We start from the raw sequence: 11,355 nt of genomic DNA, 5'->3' as shown, positions 1-11,355 counted from the left end.
AAGAGAGGTGCAGCGTACTCAAGTTGTGTGTAATAGAGTTTCTGGGTGTAGTAGTGCAATGACACTAACCTGAGACGGCTGACTCTCTGCGTAGGCAGGTGATGATAGAAATTGTTCGTGACGCCAGTGCCAATTAAACGGTGGCACGCCGTTTGCGGATAGCAGGAATAAATTGAAGAACACGTGGTATTAAAACAGAACTCCAACTTTAGTAGTTTTCATGCAGAAACAATATTGGAATCGCAGTTCCTTGGCATACAGTCGATTTTGCAATACGGTTGATGCAGGCAATTACAGATTTAGCAAGGTGATTACAGAGCGTTGAACACAGGACTTGCAGTACAGGAGCTTGCACTCTATTTCTGTCTGATCCTGGAATATAGCAATTCTTCACCAAGGCCCAATAACCTAGTTCTAGCTTTATATCCTTGGCTATAGCTTTAGAAAGTACCTCCTCTGTTATTTTTAGTACCTCTTGCTTCTCTGCAGTTTGCCTCTGTCTCTCTCTCTGCTTCTTCCTCAGGCTCTTTAGCTAAGATATTCCTGTTTCTGCATATGGGAATTCAGGAGGGAATCTTCTCCTGGACAGCAGGCTTCTGGCCTGGACTTGTCTCTGACATTGTCTAATCTCCAACTGTAGATTACAGACACTAGACTCCGTCTGCCTTCTACTTCCCTGACTGGGCCTTATATAAACTAGGGCTCCCTAGCTCCCTCTAATGACTAGAAGCTGGAATGACACCCCTAGCAGGCCTGTACATGCAAGTGTCATAGTAACAGGGAAACACATAGCATTTCATTACATGAATTTTATAAAACTGACATATACCAACTTCTCCATAACTAAGGAGGGACGACAGCACACCAAGTGACACTTTGGTAGTGACGGGTATTACAGTTCCCGTACACTACAGTAGCACAAGCTCTTCCGGATGACACAGGCTCTATAAACCCCGAAGGTTCAGAAAAAAAAACATTTGGCGCTGTCAGATTTATTGGGGACAATAAATTGCCACTAGAATACTGTTTTTGAATCAAAATCTAACTTTATGGATGATATGGGGCTGGGCCCACCACCCCAGGAATCATTTCATCTGCTGGGCACCTATGGTTATCACCGCTTAGGGTACTTTCACACTTGCGTTGTGAGGATCCGGCAGGCAGTTCCGTCGTCGGAACAGCCTGCTGGATCCGGAAATCCGTATGCAAACAGATATAATTTGTAGACAGATCCGGATCCATCTGACAAATGCATTGAAATATTTGATCTCTCTCTCTGGTGTCATCCGAAAAAACAGATCCGGTATTTATTATTTTCATATTTTTAAAGGTCTGCGCATGCCCAGACCAGAAGACCGGATCCGTCAATGCGGCAATTTTAATACATTTCAATGGAAATTAATGCCGGATCTGGCATTCCGGCAAGTGTTCCGGAATTTTGGATGGAGAAAATACTGCAGCATGCTGTGGTATTTTCTCCGGCCAAATACCGTAAGAGGGACTGAACTGATGCATCCTGATGCATACTGAACGGAATGGTCTCCATTCAGAATGCATTAGGATTAAACTGATCCGTTTTGTTTCCGGTACTCCATACCAGAAAAGAATAACGCTAGTGTGAAAGTACCCATAGTTGTGTGGCACATCTCACTACATGGCGTCAGTATTATAGTACAGTGCGAGGCACCAGAAAGAAGTACTAAAAAGATGGATTCAGCACTAGGTGGGATTCAGCACACAGGCCAGGCTTGCTCACAGCCTCCTGACACCAGGCGCGGCACGTGACCCGGCGGATTGATCCAGACAGCATAGCGGCTCATAGCGTCTGTGTTACCATGGCAGCGGGGGGCTACGTTCTGAAATATTTACTGTGCCAGTCTAATAGGGCGATGTAAAATGTTATTTCTGTCCATTGTAACTATAGTTATAACGTTATAGTGGAAAATGCCTTTCAGATATAAATAGAGAAGAAAGAGTCTGCGCACTACTTTACAGGAGACCAAAGGCGGAAGTCTACCACAGCGCAGACCACGCATTGTCCCATCGTTAGTATTAGCGGCGGCATACTCCTGACTTATAATGGCCATGTATGTTATAGACGAGCCCTTCAGGGGGCACCTGCTGGAAAGGAAAGGCTCCCTGTACCTCCGCTCCCATCACATGCACTATGACAAGCCCACCAAGGTGTCCGGCTGGTAAGAGATCCAGTGTCCTCCAGAACCAGGACTGGAAGTGATCCCTCTTTCTTCATGAGCTCCGAATCTGTCTAGATGTCTTCTGTAGACTGTCTACCTGCTGTTCCTCTCTTATTCCCACATTCCTTCCAATGACTATTTTCTTTCTTTGTACACAGGAGGCGCTAGCAAGCACTCCCAATATTATGTCATATAATCTAGTATACCATCCTTGTATTATACCATACAGCGTATTCACACTGCAATACAATGCTTTCTAGTGCAGGGGCAGTGCACGTCCCAAGAGAGGCTGCACTACTGCATGTAGGACCCACACGTGGCTTTACTAGTGTCCTGTAACTAAGTGGTCTTGTTCTCTCTATGACTGGCGCTCCAGCGGTTGGCAAGCTACAACTCCCAGCATGCACACTTGCTCTCATAGCAGTAAATGGTGCATGCTGGGAGGTGTAGTGTCGGAGGTTGCTGACCACTGCTCTGTGAAGTAGAAAACACTGGGGGACTCGCGACTATTTTACGCCGTGTTCAGCACTTGGGCAAATTCACTAACAATTACGCCTAGAAGCAGGCATAAATATTGGCGAAAAAACGACTCCAGCCAGGCGCTGACGTAGTTCTTACACCAGGGCACACACTGCTGTAGATACAGCTATGTCTCATCAGAAGTTAGCCAAATTTTACAGCATAGTAGGGGGTATCTAAGAGCGGTGTAAAAAGCTGGCCTTAGTAAATGACCCCCACTGTCACCCCTTCTAGTGAGTGTGTTCCGATAAATAGTGAGCATGCCTGTGTGTACTGTACCATAATGTGTGTAAGGAGCATACACACGTGTGCATTATGTAAAATCTGTGCATGTTCATGTGTGTTAGTGCATGCAGTGAACATTGTGCATATACGCCTGCATGTGTATGTCACGTATGTAGTGAGTCCATATATGAGAGTGTATGAGTACCTGTAGTGAGCATGCCTGTGTGTAACTGTACTGTATGGACTCATGCACGCAACTGTTAGGCCCCTTTCACCCGCACTGCATCCCGACCCGTTCATTTCTATGGGGCTGTTCACATGAGCGGTGATTTTCACGCATCACTTGTGCGTTGCGTGAATATCGCAGCATGTTCTATATTCTGCGTTTTTCACGCAACGCAGGCCCCATAGAAATGAATGGGTCTGGGTTAAAATCGCAAGCAAGTGCGGATGCGGTGCGATTTTCACGCATGGTTGCTAGGAGATGATTGGGATCAGCAACCCCGGACCCCATTAAAGTCTATTCACTGTATTATTTTCCCTTATAACAAGGTTATAATGGAAAATAATAGCATTCGGAATACAGAATGCTTACTAAAATGTGCCTTGAGGGGTTAAAAAAAATAAAATAAATGAACTCACCTCATCCACTTGATCGCGCAGCCGGCATCATCTTCTTTCTTCTTCTTTCAGGACCTGCAAAAGGACCTTTGATGACGTAATCGCGCTCATCACGCTTCGTCACACATGGTGAGTGCGATTACGTCATCAAAGGTCCTTTTGCAGGTCCTGAAAGAAGAAGAAAGAAGAAGATGCCGGAAGTGGATGAGGTGAGTTATGTTTTTTGTTTTTTTTTAACCCCTCAAGCCACATTTTTTTCCTTTATAACCATGTTATAAGGGAAAATAATAAAATCTACAGAACACCAAACCCAAACCGGAACTTCAGTGAAGAAGTCCGGAGTTCGGGTCTGGGTACCAAAACGCATTGCACTCGCGTGGAAAAAAACTGAACGACGGAACGCAATCACAGTCAAAACTGACTGCAATTGCGTACCTACTCGCACGATTTTCCCTGAACACACCTGCATCGCATCTATCTGGCCCTCACCCGCGACGCCTGTGTGAAAGAGACCTTATTTGTCATCAATATGCGATTCTTCTTTTAACACGGATAGCACGCTGTCCTATACATTTTAATGGGGCCATCCACACATTTTTTTAACGGATCCGGTTGACTGTTCCATTTAAAATATCAGACGACCTATTCTAATCCATTTTTTTGGATCAGACTAGCCAAGTAAAGTCTGTGGGCCGGTGAAAAAATGGATGGCTTTCATTTTCAATATGTTAGGGTACTTTCACACTAGCGTTAGAAGAATCCGGCAGGCAGTTCCGGCTACCAAAGTGCCTGCCGGATCCGGAAATTTGTATGCGATGCGGTAATTTCTGGAACACTTGGTACCAGATCCAGCATTAATACATTTCAATGGAAGTGCGATAGTGTTCTGGGATTTTGGGCCTGCTGCGGTATTTTGTCCGGTCAAATACCGTACAAGGGACGGAACGAAGACATCCTGATGCACACTGAACGGATTCCTTTCTATTCAGAAGGCATTGGGACAAAAAGGAAGCTTTTTTTTCCTGTATTGAGCCCCTATACCGGATTTCAATACCAGAAAATAATAACGCTAGGGTGAAAGTACCCTCAGCAATCCTTTTTTAACTGATCAGTTTTCAAACAGCACAAAAAGTGCAACCAGGAGGTGTCTTCATTGTGCATCTCAGGAGACACTTCTGAGGGCCCTGTTTCAGCACCACCTGAACACCCATGGGGACCATGCCTCCTAGGGTGACAATAAAGCCTACTTCCGTTTTTTCCTGGACAGAAAAAAAAAAACGGGTGAAAAAAAACAGACAAACAGTCTGTAAATGGACACAAAACAGATCCGCATTTTCTTAGTGGTGTGCATGAGCCCTTATGCCTCTTTCACACGGGCGTCATGTTTTTGGCCCGGATAAGATTAGGATGCGTCGTGGGAAAATGCGCAATTTTTCCGCGCAAGTGCAAAACATTGTAATGCGTTTTGAACGCGCGTGAGAAAAATCGGCATGTTTGGTACCCAGACCCGAACTTCTTCACAGAAGTTCGGGCTTGGGATCGGTGTTGTGTAGATTTTATTATCTTCCCTTATAACATGGTTATAAGGGAAAATAATAGCTTTCTTAATGCAGAATTCTTACTACAATAGGACTGGAGGGGTTAAAAAACTCACCTTAATACTTGTTCGCGCAGCCCGGCTTCTCTTCTGTCTTCTTTGAGGAATAGGACCTTTGATAATGTCACTGCGCTCATCACATGGTCCATCACATGATATTTTACCACGGTGATGGATCATGTGACGGACCATGTGATGAGCGCAGTGACATCATCACAGGTCCTTTTTCTGTGCAGAGCAAAGAAGAAGAAAGAAGAGATACCGGCTGCGCGAACAAGTGGATTAAGGCGAGTTAAATTCTTTTTAATTTTTTTTTTTAACCCCTCCAGCGCTATTGTACTATGCATTCTGTATTAAGAATGCTATTATTTTCCCTTATAACCATGTTATAAGGGAAAATAATAATGATCGGATCCCCATCCCGATCGTCTCCTAGCAACCGTGCGTGAAAATCGCACCGCATCCGTACTTGCTTGCGGATGCTTGCGATTTTCACGCAGCCCTATTCACTTCTATGGGGCCTGCGTGGAAAACGCACAAAATAGAACATGCTGCGATTTCCACGCAACGCACAAGTGATGCGTGAAAATCACCGCCCATGTGCACAGCCCAAAAGAAATGAATGGGTCCGGATTCAGTGCGGGTGCAATGCGTTCACCTCACGCATTGCACCCACGCGGAAAACTCGGCCGTGTGAAAGGGGCCTTAGGGGAACATTTATTACATCAGATACGTCCGTTTTGTGGCTTAAAAATATTGCAAGAAATCTCGATTGTGGCGTTTTCTGCGACATTTGGTGTTCTGTCACTTTTCACAGTGGTCTATGTTCTGGTCCGCATCCGAGCCGCAGTTTTGGCGGCTCGGATGCGGACTCATTCACTTCAATGGGGCCGCAAAAGATGCGGACAGCACTCCGTGTGCTGTCCGCATCCGTTGCTCCGTTCCGTGGCCCCGCAAAAAAAATATAGCATGTCCTATTCTTGTCCGTTTTGCGGACAAGAATAGGCATTTCTACAATGGTCCGCCCGTTCCGTACCGCAAATTGCGGAAGGCACACGGGCGGCATCCGCAATTTGCGGACCGCAAAAATCTGAACGGTCGTGTGCATGTAGCCTAAGGGTTAAAAGTGAGATTAGACTTGGATTATGGCTCATTTACTATGTGTGATTTTTGCAAAAGTCACAGCTCCTCGCAGGCTACCCTCTGGTCTACTTTTACACATATACTGTAGGTGTAACCCACATTGCACTCACACCAAATATAGGATTAAGGTGCGGAATGGAATACATGTGGCACACAGACACCCGCTGAGCCTATATTTTAGTCCTCTGTGTATGTATTGAGTGGACATTGTTGTAATTCATCTGTTGTTGTTTAGGCATCAGAGTCGTGAGGCTGAACCTAAAGATTATGACATCACTGAAGCTCCACTAGGCAAGAAAAATCTATGTCGCTCTACCTACAGCCGATTTGGAAATGTCAATGGTGAAGTGAGTATCATTTATGTGCCAGGTGAATACAGTTTTTTTTCAAAGTGCTGTTCCATAACCTGCAAACGGTTAAAAAGTATGATCTTCTATACTCACCTCGCTGATTCCCCCGCCGCTCCACTTCCTGATCCTGTTCTCGACACGGCAGGAAATGACACATGCTTCATTCTTGATATCAGACAGTGGACACCATGATGGAACCCAGCGGGCTGTGTATCTATGATACCGGAACCGCCCTGTATGCTGTGTCTGCTGTTGGAGAAGGCTGCAGATTGCCGGTATAACATATAAAAGACATAGTTGTGCAATTTTCTTTGGTGTTCCATTGTGTAGTAAGTTTTCAATCAGTCTAATTGAGTATAAACGCTGTTGCTTTAACTCCTTAAAGGGGTTGTCCGAGTTATAAAAAAATATATATATATATAGCGCTGAAAATCTGATGGGCAGCAATATATAACTGAGCTAAGCAAGTTTCATGCAAAAAAAATATATATATATTTCCTCATTTCCCTGGTTCTCCTCTGGCTCTTTGTTTACATGCAATAAAAACAGTCTCTGCCCCTCCCCCTGCTCTGCTAAGGGAGTGGCTACAAGAGCTGCCCTGAGTGACATGTCTGCCTGCTGGGAGAATCAGCAGCATGTTGTATGTGTAGGACTACAAGTCCCAGCTGTATAATGACACTGCTAAGGGAGTGAATACAAGTGCTGCCCTGAGTGCAGGGAGAATTAGCAGCATGTTGTATGTGTAGTACTACAAGTCCCAGCTGTATAATGACACTGCTAAGGGAGTGGATACAAGAGCTGCCCTGAGTGACATGTCTGCCTGCTGGGAGACTCTGAAGCATGTTGTATGTGTAGGACTACAAGTCCCAGCTGTATAATGACACTGCTAAGGGAGTGAATACAAAAGCTGCCCTGAGTGACATGTCTGCCTGCTGGGAGACTCTGCAGCATGTTGTATGTGTAGGACTACAAGTCCCAGCTGTATAATGACCCTGCTAAGGGAGTGAATACAAGAGCTGCCCTGAGTGACATGTCTGCCTGCTGGGAGACTCTGCAGCATGTTGTATGTGTAGGACTACAAGTCCCAGCTGTATAATGACACTGCTAGGGGAGTGGATACAAGAGCTGTCCTGAATGACATGTCTGCCTGCTGGGAGACTCTGCAGCATGTTGTATGTGTAGGACTACAAGTCCCAGCTGTATAATGACACTGCTAAGGGGGTGAATACAAGTGCTGCCCTGAGTGACATGTCTGCCTGCTGGGAGACTCTGCAGCATGTTGTATATGTAGGACTACAAGTCCCAGCTGTATAATGACACTGCTAAGGGAGTGAATACAAGTGCTGCCCTGAGTGACATGTCTGCCTGCTGGGAGACTCTGCAGCATGTTGTATGTGTAGGACTACAAGTCCCAGCTGTATAATGACACTGCTAGGGGAGTGGATACAAGAGCTGTCCTGAATGACATGTCTGCCTGCTGGGAGACTCTGCAGCATGTTGTATGTGTAGGACTACAAGTCCCAGCTGTATAATGACACTGCTAAGGGAGTGAATACAAGAGCTGCCCTGAGTGATATGTCTGCCTGCTGGGAGACTCTGCAGCATGTTGTATGTGTAGGACTACAAGTCCCAGCTGTATAATGACACTGCTAAGGGAGTGAATACAAGAGCTGCCCTGAGTGACATGTCTGCCTGCTGGGAGACTCTGCAGCATGTTGTATGTGTAGGACTACAAGTCCCAGCTGTATAATGACACTGCTAAGGGAGTGAATACAAGAGCTGCCCTGAGTGACATGTCTGCCTGCTGGGAGAATCAGCAGCATCTTGTATGTGTAGGACTACAAGTCCCAGCTGTAAAATGACACTGCTAAGGAAGTGGATACAAGAGCTGCCCTGAGTGCTGGGAGAATCAACAGCAACTTGTAAGTGTAGAACTACAAGTCCCACTTGTATAATGACCCTGCTAAGGGAGTGGATACAAGTGCTGCCCTGATTGCTGGGAGAATTTGTAATGACCGGCGTCACGCACAGGGAGGGAAAAGGGAAAGCCCTGCCCAAGGGAGAGGGTAAGGTGGTGACCCCTGACTCACCTTGCTGCTGACTGCCCTGACGTCCCTAGACGGGTTCCTCACCCGTGCAGCGATCACGTGCCTAAACCCTGGCTTTCCCTAAAATGAGCCCTAGATAGTGAACGGGCCGGTGGGATCGCTAGTCCGCACCACTGATACTAAGAGGGAAACACCAGGGAGAGGACAGACAAAACAGACAAACACATACACCCAGGTGGGCGACCACAGCCGACCACAAAGGTCCAACAGGGATCCGGAGGGCAGCGTTCTGGACCAACAACCAGAGAACGCAGCAACGCAGCAACACAGCTCCAGAATAGATGTCCAGGTAGGAAGCTCTATATCTGGCAACCAGAGAAGTGTGAGAGGGGAATATAAGGAGGTTTGGGAGTGCTGGACAAGGAACAGCTGAGGAGAAGGAGCTACGGAGTGAGCCAAAAGGGTTTGCAAAGCAAACCCAGAAAGCTACCATAAGGAAACTTCCCTATCTTACACAGAGCGTGCAGCCAACCGCTGCGACTTCCTGACCCCGGGTATAACGGAGTCAGGCGTGGTTCTTGACACCCTCGTGACAGTACCCCCCTCTCTACGAGGGGCCTCCGGACACTCAGGACCAGGTCTCTCAGGATGAGAGGCATGAAAAACCCGAACTAGCCTGTCGGCGTTTACCTCGGACGCAGGAACCCACATTCTTTCCTCGGGACCGTAACCTCTCCAATGCACCAGATATTGAAGAGAGCGGCAGACCCGACGAGAATTAACAATTTTGGATATCTGAAATTCTAGATTACCATCCACGACAACAGGAGGGGGTGGCAGTGGTGACGGTTCTAGAGGTGAAACATATTTTTTGAGTAACGACTTATGAAAGACATTATGGATTTTAAAAGTCTGAGGTAACTCCAGGCGAAAAGCCATGGGGTTGATGATGGCTACAATTTTGTAAGGGCCAATAAACCTAGGACCCAGTTTCCAAGAGGGAACCTTCAATTTAATATTCCTAGTAGACAACCACACATAGTCATTCACTCCTAGGTCCGGACCTGGCGACCGTCTCTTATCAGCCATGCATTTGTATTTACCTCCCATATTTTTCAAGTTAGCTTGCACCTTCTGCCATACCGATGAAAGAGATGACGAAAACCGTTCCTCTTTGGGAACCCCAGAAGACCCCCCCCCCTCTTTGAAAGTACAGAATTGGGGATGAAAACCATATGCACCAAGAAATGGTGACTTGCCAGTGGATTCCTGATGACGATTATTTATGGCAAACTCAGCTAACGGTAAATATGATGACCACAACTCTTGGTTTTCAGACACAAAACATCTTAGATATGTCTCCAGGTTTTGGTTGGTACGCTCAGTCTGTCCATTCTACTGAGGATGGAAAGCTGAGGAAAAGGACAAGTGTACCCCCAAACGGGAACAAAAAGCTTTCCAAAATTTAGAATTAAACTGGGTACCCCGATCCGAAACAACATCGGAGGGGACCCCGTGAAGCTTCACGATTTCACTGACGAATACCTGAGCAAGAGTCTTAGCATTAGGTAGTGCAGGTAACGCAATGAAGTGTACCATTTTGCTAAACCTGTCTACTACTACCAAAATAACTGTTTTACCAGCAGACAAAGGTAAGTCAGTGATAAAATCCATTGACAGATGTGTCCATGGTCTATTGGGAATGACGAGTGGTAATAGAGACCCTGCAGGACGTGTATGTGAAACTTTTGCGCGCGCACAGGTAGAACAAGAAGACACAAAATCCAATACATCCTGACGCAACCTTGGCCACCAAAAACGACGAGACAATAGCTCCAAGGTTTCTTTACTACCCGGGTGCCCAGCAAGTGCCGAATTATGATGTTCCTTTAATAATTCGAAACGTAGGTTCAACGGTACAAACAATTTCTCTGAGGGGCAAGAGACCGGGGCGTCCCCCTGGGCCTCTAACACCTTCCCCTCCAGAACAGAGTGTACCGCAGAAACAACCACTCCTCTTTGAAGAATGGGCACCGGATCACTCACATTACCCCCTCCAGGGAAACAACGAGATAGTGCATCAGCCTTGGTATTCTTTGCCCCAGGACGATAGGTAATCACAAAGTTAAACCTGGTAAAAAATAGCGACCACCTAGCCTGTCTAGGGGTAAGACGCTTAGCTGATTCGAGGTACAGAAGATTTTTGTGGTCCGTAATCACAGTGACGGGGTGGACTGCCCCCTCTAAAAAGTGACGCCACTCCTCAAACGCAAGTTTAATAGCTAATAGTTCCCTAATGCCAATATCGTAGTTCTTTTCTGCTGCAGATAGTTTTTTAGAAAAGAAAGCACAAGGACGCCATTTGCCAGGAGACGGACCCTGAGACAGCACCGCCCCCACTCCCACCTCTGACGCATCGACTTCAACAATAAAAGGCTGAGAGACATCAGGTTGGACTAGTACAGGTGCTGAGGTAAACCTCTCTTTTAGAGAGGAAAAAGCAACTTTAGCGGCGTCAGACCATTTAGAAAAATCAGTCCCCTTCCTAGTCATGTCAGTAAGGGGTTTTACAATAAGTGAATAATTATTAATGAATTTCCTATAGAAATTCGCGAAGCCCAAGAACCGTTGCAGTGCTTTGAGTTCTCAGGAAGATC

At 46.2% G+C, this 11,355-nt stretch overlaps 1 protein-coding gene across 1 annotated transcript in view; it reads left to right on the top strand.

Annotated features, from left to right (window-relative positions):
- The first annotated feature begins 2,043 nt into the window (after positions 1–2,043).
- C2H9orf135 (chromosome 2 C9orf135 homolog) overlaps positions 2,044–11,355 on the top strand; it is a 55,586-nt gene continuing 46,274 nt past the window's right edge. Inside the window, exons 1-2 of the mRNA XM_040417089.1 lie at positions 2,044–2,195; positions 6,536–6,647. Coding sequence (XP_040273023.1) covers positions 2,080–2,195; positions 6,536–6,647 — 228 coding nt within the window. The 5' untranslated portion in view covers positions 2,044–2,079. The remainder of the gene's footprint in view (positions 2,196–6,535; positions 6,648–11,355) is intronic.

The sequence above is a fragment of the Bufo bufo genome, chromosome 2, assembly GCF_905171765.1.
Source record: "Bufo bufo chromosome 2, aBufBuf1.1, whole genome shotgun sequence".
Classification (NCBI taxonomy): Eukaryota; Metazoa; Chordata; class Amphibia; order Anura; family Bufonidae; genus Bufo; species Bufo bufo.
Note: the sequence above shows the minus strand (reverse complement) of the source record. Positions and strands in the feature narration are given on the sequence as shown.